Genomic DNA, 23569 nt, shown 5'->3' with positions numbered 1-23569 from the left:
ATCTTCAGCGAAAAGCTTGAACCTTCAAAATATCAAAGAACTCCGCTGAAATCGCTGTAGTTTTTCTACAATCGAATTTTCGATGATTGCATGTCCGAAACCGAGCAGTCTGTCAACAATTGCATCACCCCACGCCATCTGTCGAGGACGCATGTAATAGGTTCCGCTCGCTAATCCGGCGACGACGAAAATGGCAGTGGGAATTTGTGACCACTTTCTACGTCTAGAATGTCGAACCTCTCGAACATGAGTGCGCTGGAATTCCGCATTCGCTCACACAGAACTTCCGTTCATGCGATAGCGTGCTGAATAGTGTGTGCTTCCTCGTCCTGAGATTTACCGGAGTCACATTCGTGCCCACCAGTAGCTCACCCTGCCGTGAACACGGACTGGTTTGTGGAATTGTGGAATGGAACTGGTAGGGAGAAGCACTTGTGTAAGCCCAAACAAGCGCTGTTTTTTCGTCGTGCAGGTGTTCATGTGGGAAATGCAAACCGATTGATACTACGGACCAGTGTCTTTGCTGCCGAGAGGTAGAGAATGCGTGTGAAAAGCAGACAGACAATTGCATCACAACTAACGAATATTTCGAAATACTGTGCCTTGACACCGAGGTACTGCAAGTGCCTTTGACATACATCCGTGAAACCGAAGGTCATGGCAACATACCCGGCAGCGCCTGTGGTCTTTACGCGCTACTTGAACTGCAAATTGGACGGAAAACCCTTCTGCAGGAAATTCCGTTACTCACCTGTCGGCTATTCGCAAGGCGGATGTGTGCAGACTTGTAAAAATGTATATATTAATGTCAGCAACTTTTTATTTCTTGCTTGCTGCCAGTTTTTCTCATTGCTTTTTCTTTGCAGTCACAGCATATTATAATTATTAGTCTCATGTCTTGTATATATGAGTAAATACTATTATTTTCATGAGTGTTTTTCAGCTGAACTGTGTCCATAACCTTTTAATATACTTCTTATTGACCAGGTGTCTAAATGCCAATTAATATTGCCAACTAACATTGTAAAGAAGGAATTGAGGGCTGACTTCAAGTATTAGCGACCCTTGATCTGGGTTTGAAGTCACCATGCAACATTGGTGGTGGCAATAGTGCTCCAAAATGGCTAAATAATTTATTGCATAAGATCTCTGCTAATGTAATTTAGGTGTACTTCTATAAAGTACTGCCCTGCAAATTGGAATTGGCTTCAGGGTGCACGACAAACGCATCGTAACATTTAATTGAAATATAAGAGCAGATGCAACATTTTGTCGCAACTTGCACTATATATTTCTTTTTTATTATCCAGGGATTAGGAAACAGAGTAGGACTTCCTGCCCCCTGATGTTTTGACGTACTTGATAGAGTTGTAAAACCTGCAACAAAATAAACAAGAGAAGTATAAACGGTTTCGTCTTTCCCTTTTGAATTTAACAAGCAAGTTATATTTTATCATTTGTGCAGTTTTGTATTCTCTGTTGGTGAAAAGGTTACAGGAACAATAATGCTGCAGATCAAAAAAATGACCTCTCATCTTGATGAAGATGAGAACTTTTCTTCAGGCTTGCTAAGTGAGACAAAAGAAACGTACAATGAAGGTTGTACAAAAACAGCAAATGTCCGTCGACTAAAATTTTATATATGTGGATGTTACCAGATGGTGTAGTTTCCATCCAAAAGTAGGACTAAGCAAGGTTGTTTGGTTGTTGTTGGTAGGCTCTTGGCATGTTGATATGCTATACCGTTATAGCACATCAATATAGATGAGGGGCAAACACAGTAGACAGCGTGATGGCTGCAAACTCTCAATTGATTTATTCAACAGAACAAGAAACCGAAAAAGTAGAATGAGTAGAAAAAGGCAGTGGCCATGCAATGCATGGAGAACCACATTAATCTCTGAGAAGGTAGGATCGGGAGAGCAATAAAGAGAAATGACAGTTGTGCCGAACTAGGAGAACCCTGCAAAGTTAGGACCGATATAATGTGATAACCTTGCGGCTGTGACACACTTTGAACAATTCCAGTAGTGGGGCTTCCAAGACAATGCACTTTCATTATTTCACTGGGCTTCAAGTGTAGAGGATGCATCTCTAGAAAATTAATTAGTGTTTCTTAGTCATAACCATACCTCAACAGGAGGTATTCTTCAACCCTTCAAACACGCTGGTAGTTCTCATGAGTTACTTCTCCTACTGTTGACGTTATACTAATGTTCTGCACCTGTCCAAAGACTCCAAAAATGTCACAAAGTCTGCAACACGTAACAAATCTGGTGCTTCCGTCTGCTATATCCATTTCAGCTATTTCTGTCATGTCAACTTGAGTGCCTGGATTACACACACACGAAGCAGTCTGGCGCCAGTTCAACCCTGGAAGGCCCCCAAAAATTAAATTTGTTGATGCTGGCAACCTTGAGTACGGGACAAGTAGGATAACATAACTTAAATGGTATACGTCATCACTATCTTATAATTTATACATGTGTGACGCCTGTAGATACCTGCGTTGTGTTGAACTCATCACCTCAAGCGAAATCAAGCAACTTTTTGCTTCGTCTTCGCAATTCGCTTTCTACGTCATCTTCGTAGTCATCGGCAACAAAATGAGCTCAGCACACAGGACACGGCTGCTGCATCTAATAGCCAAGTGTTTCGAACCACACTTTTTCGCCACAGTGTTTCGTTTTCGCGCACTCTCCTGTATAATCTTGTCGTAGAAAACGCCCGCCGTCGAAGATGAACGAACACGATTTTTGCATCCCCGAACACGAAAACTACACCAGGCATATGCAAGTCTCTCGAATACGTGACACAGCAGCCACGGACATGTCATTCACTTCCATTTTCTGCATCGCGCGCAACATGACCACCTACGACGTAAACAATAAACTCGATAACACGGACGGCTTTGCAGATGGCGCGGCGGATCGTAGCTCGTAGCGGCGAAGTAGCTGAATGCTTCATAAACGTAGAAACTGTGGAAGTGAGCGACATTTTTATAATGGCGTTTAGCTGTAAGATAATGTTCGTCAACTTTCTGCTCTACAAAATTAACTCTCACGTGGTAAGGGTTGAGCAATCCGTGGGAGCCCAGGACCTGAAACCAAAGTTGCTTTTTTTCGCCGCTCGTTGGCAGCACCGTCCATGTTCCGGCAATCTTCAAACTATTTATACGTAAAAATATGCCGAATTAAGAACTAATGCTTCCTGTGTCTTATCAAACAATGATGTTGTGCACGACAGCGGGCAAAAATATGGGGGTTATTTTTCACTTTGCAGTTCCTTTAACGTACACACCTTTAACCATGCAGCTTCCCAGGTCCTGGGCGAATGTCAGAGCCGTCCCCCGGGCAGAGAGTCTGGTGCCTCTAGACTCCACCCTGAGCCCTATTCCCGTGGCGGCTTCGCTACTGCACAGGTGAGTTCCGAATGCCTCGTGAGACGCACCTTTTTCTCACGGTAACTTCTAGCTCTCTAGCTTCACGTTAGCTTCTTTAATTCACTTTCACAATGGTGTGATGTGTGTCTAATGAAAATTTCAACCATGCAGTATCCCACTTCCTTGGCGAACGTGGCAATCCCCCGTGCAGGCCCCAGCGAGTGCGCCGCCTCCAGTCTCCTCCCTGTGCTCCATACCCGCAGCTAGCGCCTCTACAGAACACCGGATCGCACCTTTTTCTCACGGCTACGTTTGAATGCTATCTCCCCTAGCTTCTTTCATTAAACTTTCGCATGGGGGAGAAGTGAATAAAGTACTGTGAACACAACATTTGTATCATAGCAAACTGCAGTAAAAAAAACAGCATATATATTATATAGCCCGGACATTTTGCTTGACCTTATCAATATCCAAAGCAACATTGATCAAATACACGCCTAGTGCTCCAGCTAAAAGCCTGTTAACTCTAACAAATTCAAAATTATGTCGTTCACACTGCGAATACCAACCACTGTACCTTATCATCTTGGTTCCTGTGACCTTGCGCGTGTCTCCTCATTTAAATAGCTCAGTGCCCTCTTTACGACGAATCTCTCTTAGTCTAGCCCCCCCCATATCACTTACATCATAACTAACGCTAACCGCTCATTAGGATTCTTACAACGCAGTCTAAAGCTAGCACCACCATCAATTAAGAAACCAGCCTACACTACCCTGGTAGGACCTAAACTGGAATATACTGCGTCCATCTGCGATTCTTACCACACAATTCTCAAATTATATCGAGAGCTTCCAGAATCGCACCGTACGCTTTCTTCTCAACGACTACAGCAATGACTCGAGCGTCACTACTATGAAGCAATCCCTTTCTCTACCCCCACTAGCCTACGTCGTCCTCCACCCGGACGTTCCAATTTTCATATGATATTTCATAACACATCTTTGCACTATTCGATGTTAAATTCTCCACCTTACGTGTCTGAACGTCTCGATCATCAATTCAAAGTCGACGTTCATTCCTCCAGGAGTAATTGCTATTACGATCTCACCTCTGGAATGATCTCCGCGATGAGTGTGTTACCAGTGATGGGCTATAACTACTTTGAAAGTAGTTTAACTACAACTACTAACCACTTGTATTAATAGTAATTGTAACTACAAACAGTAAACAGTAAACTAAACAGTAACCAGTAATTAAACTACAGCTCCAACTACTACAAAGTAGTTTCAATTAATTTTACAACTACATTTGATCTCACTGGTCATAACTCTAACACTAACTAACTAAAAACACTAATGCGGAGATAAACGTGCACTAGATTATGCCGCAAGCCAGTATATAGAGAGAGACCAGAAAAGGACCGCAACCTTTATCACCAGACACACACGGGTTTTGCTGAATACCGTGGAATATCAAGCTTGTATATTTAATTTGCTTACATCCGGCTTCAATGTTCAACGATTTTTCCTTGTACACTTACTCTCAGGTACATTTTCACAGGAGACTCACACTACATTTCGCGGACAGACAAAGGGGCTACAAAAGGTAACAAAATTTAAACAAAACAATACCATTTGAAATAGTGCTGGCGCATCGAGTGTCTGGCGCTAACGAAAGCCATTTATTTATTTAGCTAACCTTCGAGCGGCCTTAGACCATACAAAGGGGGTGGAGCACTCGTAACACACACACAGAACAGGAAAGAAAACACAATACTAACACTACATACGGTCAAAATGAAACGAATAAAGCACACTTCTATTACGTAATAAATACTGATACCGCCTACTACATAGAGTCAAGATGATACACAAGTCTACTGCGTAGTAAATGTTGAGAACTATATGGTTATGCTGGTGTGTTGGGGGCAAAATATGATGTAATAGCGGTGACAAAGTGGCCGTGATCAGTGATGGTCGCAATGTGGGATGGCAGCTTGTTCCATTTCAATGCTGATCGCGGGAAGAATGAATTAGAAAAGGTATATGGACCTTATGCATGTGATCGACACGACGTGAAATAAACTGGCCAGGAGTAATGAGGGGGTATGAGGCATGTGACGTCGGATGTAACCAAGGCTACGACTAGCACCGGAAAGGATATTAGTAATATAGGTGTTCCAGGACAAGTCAGCGGTGAAGTGGACCCCTAAATATTTATACGATCCGACGCATTCAATTGGTGCATCACAAACTGTGTAATTGACGGTGGACGATGTTCGCCTTCTAGTAAACCGAATCAGTTTGTATTTTGACGGGTTCAGAAGCATCCTTCATGTGCTACACCATTCACCCATCATCACTCTGCAAGATCCGGTTGTCGTCGTCAGAAAGATGACTGCGATAAACGACGCAGTCGTCCGCAAAAAGACTCACTTTCGATAAGATGCCGCGAGGTATATCATTGACATAGATTAGGAATAATAGTGGACCCAAGACTGTGCCCTGTGGCGCGCCAGAAGTAACAGGAGTGAAGGAGGAAGATGTGTTATTCACGAAAACCTGCTGATGGCGGTCGGTTAGAAAGGTATTAATGCACCTGATGACGAAAGGGTCAAAATTAAGCGACGAGAGCTTTGCAAGAGGCATCAGCATATAGCATCAGTTTCAACGTTATTGTCCAATGCAGAAGCGATATCAAATGTGAACAAGAACAAGTTTTTTGCGCAAGACAATCCTTTTCGAAACCCGTGTTGATTTGGAAAGAAAAAGTTATTTTCCAGAAAGCGCGCAATGTGAGCATACACAACGTGTTCGAGTAGTTTGGAGGGAATACTCGTCAGGGATATTGGCCTATAATTAGCCGGACGACGTCTATTACCAGACTTAAAAATGGGGATTACCCTACCTAACTTCCAGTCCCGAGGGACGATTCCAGTGTCCAGAGACTGTTGCAAAATGTGGCATAGAAAGCGGGATGATATTTCCTTGGTCTGTATGAAGACCTTGGCGTTGATAGAGTCGGAACCAGTTGACGTGTTCCGCCTAAGCGACTGAATTCAACTGGCAATTCCAGGTGCGCCAATTGATAGCATGGGCATTTGCTGGTCGATTTGCACTGGGCCTGGTGGTAGCTGAGACCCATCATTGTCAGAGAAAACGGACGAGAAAAACGTATTGAAAGCGCTGGCGCATTCTTCTTCAGGTACATAACCGCCCCTATCATTGACCAAGTGAACACTTGCAGTTGATCTAGGGTTAATAATTCTCCAGAATTTCTTGGGATTATACGCCATGATTTTAGGAAGCTCAGTGTTTTAGAACTTCCGCTTGGAATTGAGAACAGCCTTGTTATATTCAACAGAGGTAGTTTGGTACCTAGACCAAGCATCTGGATTTCCAGGGCGTCGCGCCACTCGGTAGTACCTCTGCTTCCTGTTACGTAAGAGCCTGAGAGCGGACGTGAACCAGGGGGACTCACGCTGCTCACGTATGAGCGTGCTTCGAATGTGCATGTCGGCAAGCGCCAGTAGCATTGTTTTAAAGCAAGGCCAGTTCTCTTCGACCGTGCGTGACGGAAAATACAGCAGGAAGTCGTCATACGACGATGACAACCCTTCGCGAATTGCTTCAAAGTTCGCTCTGTTGTATAAATGGATGCGTTTCCTACTCGTAGATCTCTGGGAGAATGGGACAGATATGGTGGCAGATATTAAACTATGGTCACTTAAGCCATCTCCGACCAAAGAAGGCTCAGAGGACAAGATAAGATCAAGTATATGAGATGATTGTAAGGTGGATCGTGTGGGAAGACGAACCGTTTGCGTCAAACTGGAAGTCTAGACATAGGTCAATGAAGGAACGGCATTCAGCGACAGAACTAGTTGGGGGTGATGCGGCCCAGTCTATATGTGGAATGTTGAAATCTCCAAGGAGAAGTATACTGTGCCGCGAGAAACGGTCCCTGATACCAGCGAGTACGTTATGTAGCGATGAGTTCAAGTCTGAGGTGCGGGGAGGAGGGCGGTAGCAAACGCCAATGATTAATGGTGGTGAGGTACCTTCGAGTGACACACAAACAAGTTCTTGTTCCGTACTGATTTCAACTCTCTTGGTTCGAAATGTGGACTTCACGGCCAACAGAACGCCACCGTATTCGGGGACAGCCAAGTCTCTGTTAGTGCTATGATATCAGCAGAATGATCGTCCACAACTGCGGAATATTCGATAACTTTGGACAGTATACTACGTATATTGGTGTAAAGAAGGGAGAGGCGGGGGTTCCGTGGTCGTTCGGTAACAGTGGGAGTGTGTCGATCATATAGCTATGCGCTATTTTCATTTATTTCGTCAACATAATTACAAGTATGATTGAACTTGTAACATTTCTTATCAGCGTACAGCTTGTCAAAGCGGAGCCTCGAAGGAACAGATAATGTTTTGGAGAAGGCCATGAGGTGTCTGCGCGCCGTACACACTGATTCCGGATAATCACAACCCACGGCTGTGCCCGTGCCCTTGAGAGCCGGAGCTGCCGATAAGACTGGTTTCTTCTTTTTGTAGTGTAAGAACTTCACTACAACGGGGCGGGACTTGTTAGGTACCCAAGCAGCAAAATGTACTGAAAGTCGAGTGCAATAGGGGTGGACGGGTAGGTGGAAGGCCTTGAACAGACTGATGAAACTAAAGAACATTGATAAGACACATACCGTCCACCCCTATTGCACTCGACTTTCAGTACATTGTGCTGCTTGGGTATGTAGCGGCCTATTCTGTGTGCCCGTTCGATGTTGTCAGTTGCTAAACTCATGTTGAGCTTATCTGAGCGGAGTTTGATAACAGCGCTTTCTGGCTCCGCCCATGTTTCTGCTTCATCATCAGGAAGTGCGAAAAACAGTCAGTTAGAGCGGCGTTGGTGGGATTCGAGATCGTTAAGACGAGATCGCATCCTTGCGTTTTCTGCTGACAGTTCACCTATGGCTGTATGGAGCCCAGACACCTCGTCAATTACACTTTTCACAGAAGCAACATCAGCCTCTATCCGTGCGCTAAGCTCACGGAATGACATATCAGTATTAGCCTGTCTACGTTTAATGTCAGCCGTATCGCTAAGAAGCTGCGCTACTCCACTGGCCAGCTGTGGCAAAGCTGAAACTGCGTCCAGCAATTTCTGAAGCTGTTCATTAGTTGTGGGACCCGTGTTCAGCTCGACATCTCCAGATCTCAATAACAGGATTCGAAGTACGCTCAGACATTCGCATGCAATAACAACGATCGCCTGTGGGCTCGGCGACACGAACAGACACAGGTTACTGGTCCTCTTAGTGAACATAGAATGATGATTACCAACCTGCATGAAAAGCAAGAAGGGTGCTTTAGATGTCATCCCTTTCGTGTCACAGAGCCCACTGACGACCATACAGCGGCAGTCTTCCGACTTTGGCTTTGGATTAGGATTAGGCAGAATCGTCGAAGTTCCGGTTGACTGGCTGATGCCGGTGAGAGCTCGTGGAGCGAAAAGTACCGGTTCGTGTCGATTATCAGGAAGAACAAGTGGCACAGGTTCGAAGCGGGACGTGGCTGGATGAACAATCTGGCGCGAACGGTGATAGCTGCCGAGTGAAGTCACACATGCCAGCAACTGCATGAAACGCAAAAAGGGTGCTTTAGATGTAACCCTTTTCGTGTCGCAGAGCCCACTGACGACCACTCTTCCACGTCTTCCGACGTTGGCTTTGGATTGGTTGACTGGCTGATATAGCCATTCCCACAATGTGCCATCTTGAGATCGGTTGACTGTAGTCCAGACACTGATGCCTTCTTAGCACAACCATCAATATATTTGACTATGACCCTTTAGTTTTTGACTCTCCCAGATAGGATGCGATGAGGGAGAACCTGCAGGCTGCAGTGAAGTTTTTGCTTCCTGCTCTCACGTTGACATCCTTATAGCAGTGTTCAATAACGAAAGAGTCTATCGCGGCCACATCAAACAGGACGCGAAGAGACACAGCAATGAGCGTGCAAGACACAACATGTTTTTTTTTTTTTTTTTTACCTGGATTGGCTTGGATCGTGCTTCGGTCTCAGCCGTGTCCAACTGAGCCGGCGACAGTTTCGTAGTTAAGCACAAAAAATGTAGTTCAACTACTGGCTTCTAATTACTCTCCGTTGAATAGTTGCAATTATCTTGTAACTACATAGAAAGTAGTTTACTTACTACTGTCCATCACCGATTACATCCTTGTATCTCTAGCTGTTGTGTATCTCGTTTATATGTATATACCGTATAGTATCTTGTACGTTTTGTTTTTCTGCATGTTGTCAATTATCAGTTTTATCATGCACTGCGTTCGTCTTCATTTTTTTCTGTATCCCCACCGTGTGCCCACCTCCACTATGTAATGCCTTTGGGCTCTTAATGTATCGACAAGAAACAAATAAATAGCAGGTTCTCAAAGTCTTCTTCTGTCACCATAGCAGGCCGTGGTCTCCCCGACAGCTGACAAAGGCCAATATGATAATTGCGTTAGTGTGGCGCCCACGTATACCGTGGAATCCAATGACCGAGAAAACCTGTTCAAAGTTAACATACACATATATGATGTGAGCGTGACAACGTGCGACACGGCAACTTAGCAGTGAAATCTAGAGCACACAGACAACGACTTGACCTCAACGGTATATTCCCCTTACGGAGCACGTCGTGACACTGCAGTAGTAGCACTGTGACAATGAATGAGAGTAAAAAATATGGTCGGTGAAGGAACGGTTGGGCACTGAAAAAAGTATCGGTAACGATACGGGGATCGCGTTACCGTAAATTCGTAACGTAAATGCTTTCCAATACCGATTTAGTAAGTATGAGGATCTGCACTCTGACACCGAAAAAAGTATCGATTTCTGTAACAGGCTTACGTGCAACATTGCTTACTGATTGGTCCGGGTATGTTCAAATGTAAACAATATTCGTGACTGGAGGGAGAGGATAAAATTATTAATGAGTGTAACTCACGATACGCACAATCACGATCGCCGACCGTATCAAGTGTGTGAGTCCCTTTCGTTTTCACACGCAGCACCTATGCGATAATATGCTATCACGTTGACAATGGAGTGCGATTGCTGTGATGCGTGCTTAGTGAACTCTTGCTACGACGTCCCACAGCCGAAACCACTAACCGAACCGAACGGAACCGAACACTAACCGAAACCACTGTATGGGCCTCCGACCGAAGTCGTTCCCTTCACACATCGCGTAGCAAGGGTCGCTGTTTTTCGCTACATCCATCTGACGTTGATGTTCAAAGTGGTACTACTACACTTTAGCACTTGCTTTCCGACCTTTCCTTGCTGACCTTTCCGAAATAAACGTATATCCCCCACTTGCTTTTGGGGCGTTTTTAAGGATATTTTTATTTCTATTTTTCCCTGTCAGAGTAAATACTGTAAATGCGTTTAGTACATAAATGGGTACCTGCGTGTCTGTCACACTATTTGCAAAACTTTGATTTGAATGTTTTGAGGAAGTCATTTTGGGCTGGCACACGTGCGTATGCACATTGATTTTGCCAAATCGCTGATGTCACCCGTGTATTCAGTTTTATTAGTAACTGCGTGAGTATTTCGTCTACCACCTATCGGTGACCTTTGATGGCCATATTTTAAATTTCAAGACAGTCGGCGGGAAGTGTAGCAGGAATGACCTATGTACACCTCGAACGCTCTACTCTAGCCGTCTCAGTCGTCAACTTTAACGTTTGTTTGTTTGTTTGCTTGTTACTGTTTTACAAACATAGCTAGGAACCTACAGACTAAAGGCGGCATAGCTACTTGACACGGCCTGAGCACCGTAGCACTACAATGTAGCGATCGTTAGCGTTATAGTAAAGTTCGCGCACCCAAACCGGGTATGTAAGTTCGCGAAAGGGCTCGTGGCAACTCCCAGGTCGAAGTGATGCATTTACCGAATTGTGGGGTAACGTCAAATTGAAGATCGGGGTGGGCTTCGTTATGAAACGGGACTAATTTTAATGTGTGGGCTGTGACAGCACGATACAATACTTGGTTACCTATTTTATTGGTGATGATTTCATTTGATCTGTTCCTTGTAGTTCAACATGAAACCAATGGAATTAATATTGATTTGTCTGACGCGCTCATTCCGGTGATTAACGTGTATAAATCATTGTGGTATCGGCGAGGCATCGTCATGATGGCTCGAGGCGCGTGCAATAAAAGGTTTGGGAATGGAACGATGGAGTCAGGCTGCGTAACTGGGCTCTGCCCTGTACATTCGGTGTAAGACACCACACCATATTTTGGCGACGAGCGGGAACTACTTACAAGACGGGAACTACTTACGACTTGCTACAATGTCTGGTCTTCCGCCGCCACCATTCTTTCTTCAAAATCCTGGTAAGCCTCCGCAAACCTGGCTGTCATGGCGGAAATCGTTCCAGAATTACCTCATCGCAACTGGACTGGACAGTGAATCCGCAACGCGTCGCAAGGCGATTCTTTACCACTGCTTGGGAAGCGAAGGTCAACGGATCTTCGATTTGCTACCATCGGGTGATTCTTCAACTACATCATCAGGTTCGGCAGACTCTACTGGGCAACCGGATATTTTCGCAAAGGCTTTGCACACGTTGGACGTGCACTATGATGTCGCGACAAACGCAATCGCCGAACGGCATAATTTTCGACAACGTCGTCAACAATCTGGTGAAACGACGGACGACTACCTCATTGCACTTCGTCAGCTAGCTAACAGCTGCGATTTTGGATCCACATGCGACGCAATGCTCAGGGACCAAATTGTGGAGAGTACGAATGTTCCTCACCTCCGTGAGCGCTTGCTGCTCGAAGGCTCTGGCCTTACCTTGGATAGGACTCTGGCTCTCGCGCGTCAGTTTGAGCAAACACAGAAGGAAGTGAAACAATTCCACAAGTACGAAGAAGATTTCACTGTACAAGAAGTTGCCAAGCGACGATTCAAGCAGACTGCTAACAAGCAGTTCCGAACTGGTAACAGACCATCGGTACCGACGTCAGGCACACATTGCTTTCGTTGCGGGTCGGCGGATCATCTCGCGAACTCACCTTCATGTAGAGCAAGAAACAAAAAGTGTTTGGCTTGCAATAAGATAGGACACTTTCGGTCGGTCTGCCGATCTTCTGGCCGAGTTCGTACATTAGCTTCGGATCCGAGCACTTCTGGGTCGACCTCGCAAGACGACAGCCCAACAGTACTCCAACTTGCATCACCCGAAACGAGGCGCAAGACTGGAATATATCTTACAGTAAATGTTGAAGGCACCAACGTCGATTTCCTGTTGGATACAGGTTCGTCAGTATCCATTATTTCTGCAGCAATTTACAACAAGCACTTCTCTGGCATTACATTGAGGCCGACGTCCATCAACCTCTTCGACTACTCAAGAAGCCGCATCGCTATAGTCGGTTGCTTCCCAGCATCGGTAACCCAGAAGAACCGCAAAGTGTGTGTGATCTTCTACGTCGTTTCGAGCGGTACAACTCTACTGGGCCTTGACGCGCTCACCGCACTGGAACTTAGGATCGACCGGCTCCACCTTACGTGCTCAAACACAGTATCTACTCCATTACCGTCAGTACTCGCTTCAGATTTCGAACACCTGTTTGATGGTACGCTAGGAATTGCAAAGAACTACGTGCACAAGGTGAAAGTGCGGTCGGAAGTCAAGCCCGTTACTGGTAAATTGCGACAGCTACCGCTCACAGTTCGCGAACAAGTTTCAGATGAACTGCGACGACTAGAAGAGCAAGATATAATAGAGAAGATTACTGCGTCGGAATGGGTATCACCAATCGTGGTGGTGAAAAAGAAAGATGGCTCCATCCGCCTTTGTGTGGACCTCCGGGAGCCAAACAAGGCAGTCATACCAGATTGTTTCCCCTTGCCCCATACAGATGAACTGTTAAATGCCCTGTCTGGAGCTACGCGTTTCTCCAAGCTCGATTTAGCTTCAGCATATCATCAAGTTCCTTTACATCCAGACAGCAGGGATCTAACAGCATTTATAACCCACGATGGCCTCTACCGTTTCAAACGTGTATGCTTTGGAATTGCATCCGCTCCGTCAGCGTTCCAGCTTATGATGTCACTCCTACTGCAAGGCTGTCAAGGAGTATTATTCTATATTGACGACATCATCGTGTACGGGCGAACTGAGCAGGAGCATATGGACAACCTTCGAGCAGTTCTACAACGACTTTCGCAAGAAGGCTTGCGGCTCAACCACAAGTGCATTTTTGACGTCCCCGAACTGACTTTCTTAGGACATACTGTGAGTGCTCGAGGGCTCTCACCTTTGCCATCGGCTACGGAAGCCATCGAGAAAGCCCCTCCGCCAACCGACATAAAATCTCTTCGGTCATTTCTTGACCTTGTCGGTTATTATGGCAAATTTCTTCCGCATTATGCACAGGTCCTGGAGCCACTGAGGAAGCTCTTGAGAAGTGGAGAATCATTTTCCTGGACACAAGAAGCAGAGGAGTCTTTCATTCGTATCAAATCAATGCTAGCTTCATGTCCCATTCTCCACATGTTCGACCCCCGTCTAGCAGTCGTAGTAAGCACCGATGCTTCTTCTTGTGGTTTGGGTGCCGTTTTACAGCAGCTGCAGGATAACCACCTGCGCACTGTTGCTTTTGCATCCCGAACGCTGTCTGCCCAAGAAAGGAAGTATTCTGTAGGCGAACGGGAAGCATTGGCGTGCTTGTGGGCGTGCGAACACTGGCACGTATACCTATGGGGACGACCGTTTACACTACGCACCGACCACCAGGCTTTGGTCACACTCCTGGGTTCACAGGGAAGTGGACACCGGCCCCTTCGCATCTCACGGTGGACTGCTCGGCTCTTCTACTACAATTTCACCATCAAATACAAGAAAGGCGACCAAAATTGCGCCCTATTGACCAAAAAAAAATTGACCAAAATAACCTAAAAATTGACCAAAATGCCCTATCCAGGCTACCGTTGCCTGCTCAAGATAGCTTCGACGAGGAAGTTGTCTGCGTAGTTTCGTCTGCAGTATCAAAAAACGAAATGCAGGAAGCTTCACGAGTCGATCCTTCGATTACTGCTGTTGTCAAATTCATTGAAGACAACTCGTGGCCTTGCGCCAATTTACCGACATCACTGCTTCCGTTTTACCGTTGTCGAGATGAGCTTTCTTCCGTGGACGGACTACTACTACGAGGAGATCGCATTGTCGTTCCTCAGGCTGTGACTGACCGGCTCCTAGCATCTGCTCATGACACCCATTGTGGTATTGTCCGCACGAAGCAGAGGTTGCGAGAGTACTACTGGTGGCCAGGCATGGATTCTCACGTGGAAAAGATGGTACGATCATGCTCTGTCTGCCAGGCTTGCGATAAGTCCGCGAAGACCGCCCAGCAACCTCTTCATCCAGTACCATTCCCTAAAGCACCGTGGTCGAAGCTGGGATTGGACATCGTTGGACCATTTGAGCAGAACCCACAGCCGTATCGCTATGCACTTACTCTGGTGGATTATCACAGCAAATGGCCGGAAGTTTCTTTTTCATCCACCGTTACAGCGAGGACAGTAACTACGTTCTTGCAACATCTCTTTAGCCGTGAGGGATATCCGGAAGAAGTTGTCACAGACAACGGGCCACAATTCCTCGCAGTCGAATTTCAAGACTTTCTTCGCAGTTGTGGAATACGTCATACTCTGGTATCGATCTACTACCCGCAAGCCAACGGCCAAGTTGAGCGTTTTAACCGCGTCCTCAAGGACATCGTGCAAATCGCCGCTAATGAAAACAAGCCGCTTAGGACCACCGTGCTGGAGTATCTGACCGTGTACAGGTCGACACCCCATGCAACTACTGGAGTTTCACCGTCGCTGCTTCTACACGGCCGCAACCTAAGAACGAAACTGCAGCCGACTGGCATTCCTATCATCACGCCGAAACTCGACATGCCCGCAATTCGGCGTCGTGTAGCAGCCCGACAAACCAAACAGAAAACAAACGAGGACAACAAGGGACGTGCCGTCAAGAAACGATTTCATCCAGGGGATTATGTGCGCGTTCGCCTGCCTGGTAGGCAAACCAAAGGCAATTCAAAGTATTCAGCTCCTCTTAGGATTGTAGCGCCCCGTGGTCCACTCTCGTACCTCCTCGAAGACGGGAGAGTGTGGCACTCATCAAAGTTTGCACGGGCTCAGCCACGAGAACCACCTGCGGGCGACAAAGTGGACACTTCGTCACGGCATGGCTGGTGTACTGTTTCAATTCCCAAAACGGAATCTGCGCCGGTAGAGCAACCCCAGGATGCCCTTGAAGCACCACCACCACCACCACCGCCATTACGACGTAGCGCGAGAAGTCGTGCACCACCTGTGAGATACCCGAACAGCATTCCAGGAACATAAAGTGGACATGTCATTTCGCTGGACATATACATTGTGGAATGCTAGAGCATTTGCCGTCTTGTGTGCTAATTTGCAATTGACTTTGTTTTGGAAGTTTGTATGTCATGGGATTGTCTTTTTCAACAAAGGGGGATATGTGGTATCGGCGAGGCATCGTCATAATGGCTCGAGGCGCGTGCAATAAAAGGTTTGGGAATGGAACGATGGAGTCAGGCTGCGTAACTGGGCTCTGCCCTGTACATTCGGTGTAAGACACCACAATCATTTCCATCGATCACGGTCTACGTTTATTGGTGCTCTTCACTAATTACCGAGAACCAGAAGCCACTGAAGCTAACTAGCCGACAAAGAAATTTATTTATTTATTTATTTGAAATACTTCTGGCGTTTGACTGGCCATGGAAGGAGGGACATACATAGTGCGCATATTCCACTACCAATATAACGACAACAACAACAATAATCATAATAAAATAAAAAGAGGAAAACGCTATGCCAACAAACATGAAGCTGTACTGAATAAACTACATTAGCTATACATATGCATATATACACACAAACGTACACACATACACATCTATAAAGGAAACACAGTTCTGAGTCACGATAAAGTTCAGTAATACAGGAGACAAAAGAAGGGAGGGTGTCGCAATCAATGGCCGTCTGGTGTAACTTATTCCATTCTTCAACGGTTTTAGGGAAAAAGGAGTACCGTAAGCAGTTTGTTTTGAAGCGATATTGCACTAAATGTTTGGTGTGCTTTCTGCGACGACTACCAGTGTCGGAAAGTTTCAAGTACTTGGCCTTGAGAATGCAAGTTTCGTCGTTAAGTTTTTAGCCACATTATTTTGTTTCTGACACGAAGATTCAGAAACCCTGCCGACTGGAGCTTTTGAGTTGGTGAGTCAAAACGGGAAAATTTGTTGTACACGAAACGAATAGCTCGTCTTTGAATCATTTCAAGCTCTTTTATTCTCGTTGTAGCTTCCGGAAACCAAACGAGAGACCCAGAGATCTCTAACCGCTCAACACTTCCCAGACAACCATGTACATCTTTAGGACATCCTCTGGACATCCATCTCTGGACATATGGATGTCCTGAGGACATCCACAGGACAGGTCCTCAGGACGTCCTGTAGACGTCCGCGGGACGGTCAAAGGTGCATCCATGGACGTCCCCTGTTTGTCCATAGGATGTCATATATGACATTTGGAGGAGTGAACCAGGATGTTGCCACGTACTCTATATGGGACCTATATTTCGTGCATTTCATTAATGCTCCTGCACCTATGCGTGCAGAGGCAGCATCCCAAACTACTATAATCTACTGCAGCGTACAAGGAAATAATGGCACGTGTTAATCTGTTCCCTGACAGTTTTTGGTGCTTGCATGTGTAACAATACAAATGGAAAGAGTGTAAATATATATTGAAAAACAATTTATTGAGGAGTTTGCAAGGTACGCAGCAAATCACAGTGCAGCAACATTTATGAAACGCTTGTCATCATATATAGTATAGGGTATTTGCACGACAGAGTCACCCTTAATTATTTTTAAAAAAATTACGTGAGATAAAAATTCGAAACCTACTGCACGGCACTTTGAAGCTTTTTGCCACCCAAACAGGCGGTTTGCATGAGAGTACTCAATAATTAGGCTAATTATCTTAATTGAACTCATTATTTTGTCACGGAAAGGTTTTTCAGGCGGTTGTTCGGTGTTTTTGGGTGCCAAATTTTTGTAGAAACGTCGCGAAACATCCTGTATTTGTGAGTGAAATGGCACCGAGGCACACTCATAGAAAACCACTGTTTCGGAACAAAAACCCTCACAAGTGTCATGCAGAACGTTTTCAATTTTTAGCTCACGTAGTTTTTTTTGCAATAATTGATGGTCACTGTCTCGTGCAACATCCTTTGTACACATATCGTACATTAACTATTCATATCGACACATAATTTATCACAGCCACTTTGGTGCTTTTAGCAAAACAATAATTGCAGCTACTTTCTTATGACTGAGGTGGGAGTTGTATGCCCAGACTAAAAGAAATAAGGTACAGGTATATCACAGTTACACACTGCCGACACTTCATGTGAAAGAATGTCCCCGGCACACCTTGCATAGCTGTCTTGGCCGTTGCATATCGAATGCTAGAAACAAAGTATGTACGTGCTAACCAACACCATTAAATATTTCCGAAAACGGTACAGGCCCCGACAGAAGTGTACGGAATAAGCGAGCTACGCATTTTTGTCTCCGCCGAGACACCCGAGCGGCAGACACAAGCAGGTGAGTTTGAGCGTGGTCATTGTTTGAGAGGGATAGATGGGCGTGCTGCAAGCTACATACTGCGGTAGTTTCGGTATTGCTTCTCACGATAGTGCCTGCTAAGTGAGTTCGAAACCACTGCAGTGTACTGCAAGGCCACGTCACTGAAAGATTATGAAGACTGGGAGACCCCAGGTATTACTGGGGACATAAGAATAAGTCATTGTGGAAACACGATACTGTGTTTCCCAAATTAAAAAGCGAAGAAGCATTACAAATGTTCTAAATACATTAATCGTTACGGAACATAGCTGTGATTATATTAAATATCAGACGTGACCAGATGACAGCTTACATACACAGTATTTCAGTCACGTGTTGATGGAGAGCACTGCAGTGAAATCCAACGGGCGTCGTGGGCACGTTCAAGACAAACAATACCGAAATTACTGTAGCGAGTTACTAGCAGCACACTCATCCACGCTCTCTCAGCAATGAACTCTACCGCTCCCGAAGGCCGCTTGGGTGCCGCACCAGAGAAAAAGTATGCAGCTCACGTGTTCCGTTAACTTTTGTCGGTAACTGTAGAACACAGCAAACAGTAGGCATAAGTTAAGCTAAAAGAGCTACACCCTGTAAATGTGACAGAAGTTCACAAGTTCAGAAGATGCCGCATACATAACAATACACCAAATCAAACATTTCACAAAAAACACGGTAGAAAGGAGCACAGGGTTGACACTCTTATTCATTTTGTGTTTGGTACCTCTTGGTAGTCTTATTTCCTTCTAGGCACACTTGTGCAGCTTTTGACGAAGATTTTTACCTGATAGCCCGCTCCTCGTCAACCACAATCCCGAATGACAGACTTCTCGCCCCTGATTTGTTGAAAACCGGAGGCGCTGCCTTTTTTTGTACCATTATGAAATTCATAAGTGGTACAAAAAAGGCGTACGCCTCCCTTGTTCAGCATCGCACGGGCGTGAACGATGTCATTCGAGATGACGGCACTGGTAGCCGTATGCTTCACATCACTTACATCATTACTTACTTCATTACATCGCTCGCGAACGAACGAACCACGTACAACCCGGCTTGGTTCTCTTCTGTCTTGGAAATCACGTTGAGTACTTTTTGTTTCAAACTGTTCAGCACTCTCTGACGTTGAACAATAAGTTTCCACAACCTTCCTGAGACGGATGATTGGAGAAGTACTGAGGACTCACAATTATCATCACTTCCACTCAACATGTCTACTATAAAGACCTCATCTTGATTCCGGGATCAAGACGCACGTCACTAGTGTTGATCGCGTTTTTGTTTTGTGTTGATCGTGTTGATAGCGAGAGTTTCTTTCTGCAGTCCGACGATCCTTCATGCACACACATTTTTACCCTTGACTTTCGGCGTCACTGCACATTTCATAGGCTCACCTTGAAACTTAAAACTGCAGAACGGGATTTGAACGTTCCCAGCGGCGAGCGGATGATGATGATGATGACGTGCGCTATTGTCGATGCTCATGGCGCTTTCTGCTTTTGCGCGGCGGTGCAAGTTAATGCAGCAGACAACGCTCAGCAGTGAACGGCGGGGAACGTTTCTTGCTTTTTGATCCCAGGGAATCTAGCTCGCATTACGGTTGGTACTGTCGCAGTTCTGTGCACGTTATTTTATGGAGCTATTGAGTAAATGAAACTGGTGCAATATTACTCGCAGGATGCCAATCAAAATATGGCTGCTAAGATCTCGCATCAAAATCTTGTGCTATGTAATTTTACGCATGCAGTTATTAGTTGCAACCGGAGTGCACCACACTTTCCTTCGTTGTTATGCAAGCTGTTAGCCTAATTGGCTGTATCACAACACGTCCGATATTATACACCCACAGGACGTCCAGGGGACGTCCAGCTTGTAACGTCAGCACTGGATGAAACCAGGATATTTATTGATATTTTGGGATATCCAGAGGATGTCCACTGGACATCCATCATGGATCTGGACGTTATGACCAAACTGGGATGTCCTGTGGACGTTGATGGTTGTCTGGGTTCTTTCCTCCTTTTGAGTACACGGTAGAGAGTTTTGCATTATGCATAAAATTTTAATTTCCACGTCGCTCTCACACTGCGTATTCAGGCAGCTATAATTGGCATCATGCGTTCAGGCTTTTAAAAGGCAAAAGAAAAACAACGCGGGATATTCATTGTGTTCCCAATCCGTTTATGAAAATTCAGAACCGTATATGCAAGCAGCACAATGTACTGAAAGTAGAGTGCAATAGGGGTGGACAATATGTGTCTTATCAATATTCTTTAGCATCACGAGTGCGTTCAAGGCCGTCCACCTAACCGTCCACCCCTGAACGTGTCTCTGTATCTCTTCTAGAGAGTATACTCTCTAGAAGAGATACGTTCAGTCAAACACCACCCCTGCATGACATTCAGTCTCGACCAAGGTCGCTACAAACAAGCTTTGTCATCTAGTAACTCGGCTGTACATGTCTGTGTGTGATATTTCCCATTATCTCATGAATCCACTAATATATGCCATAACCGATATTGCGTATGTTGTTGGTCCTTGATTGCGCGATCGTTAAAGTGCGTTCAGTCATAGTGACCGGTGTGAGACCCGTCTGGCGGCGTTGTTGTCTATGGTCAACAGTTTTTATCGTCTATACTGATGCGGCAATATTAAACTGCTCAAAATATTGTGGTCGCGGATGCGGGATACAGTGCGCGATGTTGACCTTCACCTGGGTTAAAAGCATAGGTCGGCGCAATCATGATCGTAATGCCTTTTCAAAGCCTGATGATCGCGATCATGAGTGCGATCACGAAGCACTGGCAAGGCTGCCGCGATCATGATCGCGCCGACCTATGGTTCAAAGTGACTGTGAGGTCGATACGCCTTATCAGATAATTGTGATCGTGAGTTAGTGTGAGCCAAAATGCCGACCTCTGTCCTGTCTTTTCAATAAATAGAGGGTTTTAGCAATCCCTCAACAACGTGGCTTGCGTCGAACCATATCAACCTGAACCAATCCGTGGATAAGATTCTGAGTCACACACGACTGCTACTGCTTCCGATAGGCACGATAACTTTATGTATGTACTGAATGCATGTCCCTGTCTCCTGCACTCGTTGCCTTTTTCGTATGTGCAATGCTGATTCCTTTTTTTTTTGTCCTCGTTTGGCTTTTGTGGGAAGAAAGCACGAATTCCCTTAGTGTGCAGCTACCATCATGAACACGTTATGCTTTCATTCCGACGTAGTTTGCATTGTGAATGTGGCAATGCTGCTATATGTGAACACCGAAGCATCGATTACGATCACGTTATGCATACTAGCTTGCGCCTATCCGACGTAAACGTTTGGTGAACTTCGTGCTCTTCTTGCGGTTCCCCATTCGCTCTCTTCAACTGACTGCTTGCCAGCTAGTGGACCCCAGCAGAAGTGATTCTGGGCATGGCACGCATCCCGCGACGTCGCGTAGATATGCAGGAAAATTGTGTCTATTTTGCGTGTGCATTCCTCACCACAAAATCCTCCAGAAACTTGTGCACAGAAAGGGTCACTAGAGCTCGCTTAATTGGCTTCCGTTATTGGCTTGAACAGACTTGCGGCATGACTGCACAACAAGCTTTGAAAAGGCGACTGCCAGCACGAAGTTCTTGTGTACCAAAACGCCATCAAGTCTAATTGGTCAGGACCCGTATCGCCAATGACCAGCCGACATTGCCCAATATTGTGTGCTGCTTGGGCACATGGTAGTTGGATTGGCTCATTTTAGCTCCCAGGCATGGGGTTGACATTATCTTACGTTTGTTTAGAACGATGGCATTGTGAGCCCGGGTTCTTTATGTAAAAGGCACGTTAACGTGTTATCACTGACCGCCGCCGTGCTACCATGTCACTGTAGAGCGAAGTGTCTGTGGAACATTTTTTTTAATTCCGTGTTAGCGCCACGAAGCAACTGTGGCTATGAGCAGCGTACAGACGTGGACAGATGGACAGCAGGAACGAGCGGGCGACAGAGGTTTAAGAAGTATGCGTCCTGGGCCGATTTCAGGGGGAACTGTGCCGACATTCGTCTGGAAAGTCTTCGGAAAACCCAGGGAAAACCTCAGACAGCACAGCCGGTGACAGGATTCGAACCCGTTGTCACCTCCCAGTCTCACCGTGGAAAGCGGCCACCCTAACCACTATGCCACGGGAGCTGGTGTCTGTGGAACAAAGAGCACGGGCAAAGTAAGTGCAAACAGAGAAGATCGACCCATTTTCAACACATTAGCGATTCTTATATGCGATGTCAATACGTATATTTGTTTTCACCTCTTTAATATCAGATGCACAAAGAAAACTAGCTTTGGTATCTTCTTAACTTTAAATAAAGTTGTTGTTAATTCTCACCACCATAAGGGCGGCTGACCCTTTACTTTGTGAGTGGCTTATGTAACCTCACACGCGATATGTGTCAACGATGAGTTCTGCAAGTCATAAGAAGTGAAGCTGCCACATTTGTATGTATCTCGCGGCTCCAGCAAATCTAAAGCATTCCTGCACGGCACGACTTTTTCGGCAGACTACATAAAACTACGAAGCTTTTAAAAGGAGAAAAAGTAGTTTTATGCCCATGCACAATCTGCAATGTTCCGCCCTTACCAATTAAAATATTTCCGGGAGTTTGAGGCCTCCTTGTCTGTATCGTCCCTAAGTGTGGTCTGCCTCGGCCAATTCTTCCGTATATTCTTCCGCATTTTTCCCATAGTTCCGCAGGAACCGCTATTTGAACCGGTTACCGGCATTTTTTAACGGTTCAGTTTCGGTTCAGCTCCAAGATGGCGTTTACTGCTTCGGTTCAGTTCCGGTTCGGCCAAAAATAACGGTTAATAACGGATTTCAGTTCGGGTTCGCTTCTGCTCGCTGCGACAAAGCGTCTCGCCATTACACTCGGCCATATGTTCACAAATGCGCACCAGAAAGTAATGTGACTAAAACAAAAAGTGAGTGCGTTTGCAGACGACACCCGTATTTCTGCACGAGGCACATATGCTCATGTCTGCCGTTGCGCTGCATGCAAATCATGTAGGCTCACAGCGCAGATACCGTCCTTCGTCTGCTACAATGCTATCGCGTTTCGTACGCGTTTTCAGCGTGTCAGTGCAGTGTGTGTGAGTGTCAGTGCAGCCAGAAGGGATGAAAAGACGACTTCCTTTGAGACACTCGGCGCTGCAGTATTACCGTTAATACTGAATGCTGACAATGTCATTACAGTTGCATCGAAGCTGGGGCTATGCGCACCCATGAGGGCTTGGGTATTTGGGAAGTGGGCATCACAAGTTAAGGTAAGAGAACCTTGCTGTCCACGTAGTGGCGTGGATCTGCTGCATACGTCTTCGTACTTGTGTACCCTTTATGAAAAGTGATCATCCGTTGGCGTTCTGATACATATGGGTTCGTCTA

At 45.7% G+C, this 23569-nt stretch overlaps 1 protein-coding gene and 1 long non-coding RNA gene across 2 annotated transcripts; one reads left to right on the top strand and one right to left on the bottom strand.

The window, feature by feature from the left end:
* Window positions 1-14477: 14477 nt before the first annotated feature.
* On the top strand, window positions 14478-15833 carry LOC135373590 (uncharacterized protein K02A2.6-like). The gene has a single exon (XM_064606688.1). The coding sequence runs from the start codon at window positions 14478-14480 to the stop codon at window positions 15831-15833; it is 1356 nt and encodes a 451-aa protein (XP_064462758.1).
* A 1423-nt stretch (window positions 15834-17256) lies between these two features.
* Window positions 17257-19585, bottom strand: LOC135373606 (uncharacterized). The gene is made up of 2 exons (XR_010416510.1): window positions 19158-19585; window positions 17257-17988 (listed from the first exon to the last, which is right to left on the bottom strand). It is a non-coding gene; the product is annotated as an uncharacterized LOC135373606 (long non-coding RNA).
* Window positions 19586-23569: the final 3984 nt, after the last annotated feature.

The sequence above is a fragment of the Ornithodoros turicata genome, unplaced genomic scaffold (genome assembly GCF_037126465.1).
Source record: "Ornithodoros turicata isolate Travis unplaced genomic scaffold, ASM3712646v1 Chromosome26, whole genome shotgun sequence".
Classification (NCBI taxonomy): Eukaryota; Metazoa; Arthropoda; class Arachnida; order Ixodida; family Argasidae; genus Ornithodoros; species Ornithodoros turicata.
Note: the sequence above shows the minus strand (reverse complement) of the source record. Positions and strands in the feature narration are given on the sequence as shown.

What these genes read in the sequence shown, in the direction of transcription:
- LOC135373590 (XM_064606688.1), top strand. Translation starts at nt 14,478, where the DNA reads ATGCAGGAAGCTTCACGAGTCGATCCTTCGATTACTGCTGTTGTCAAA.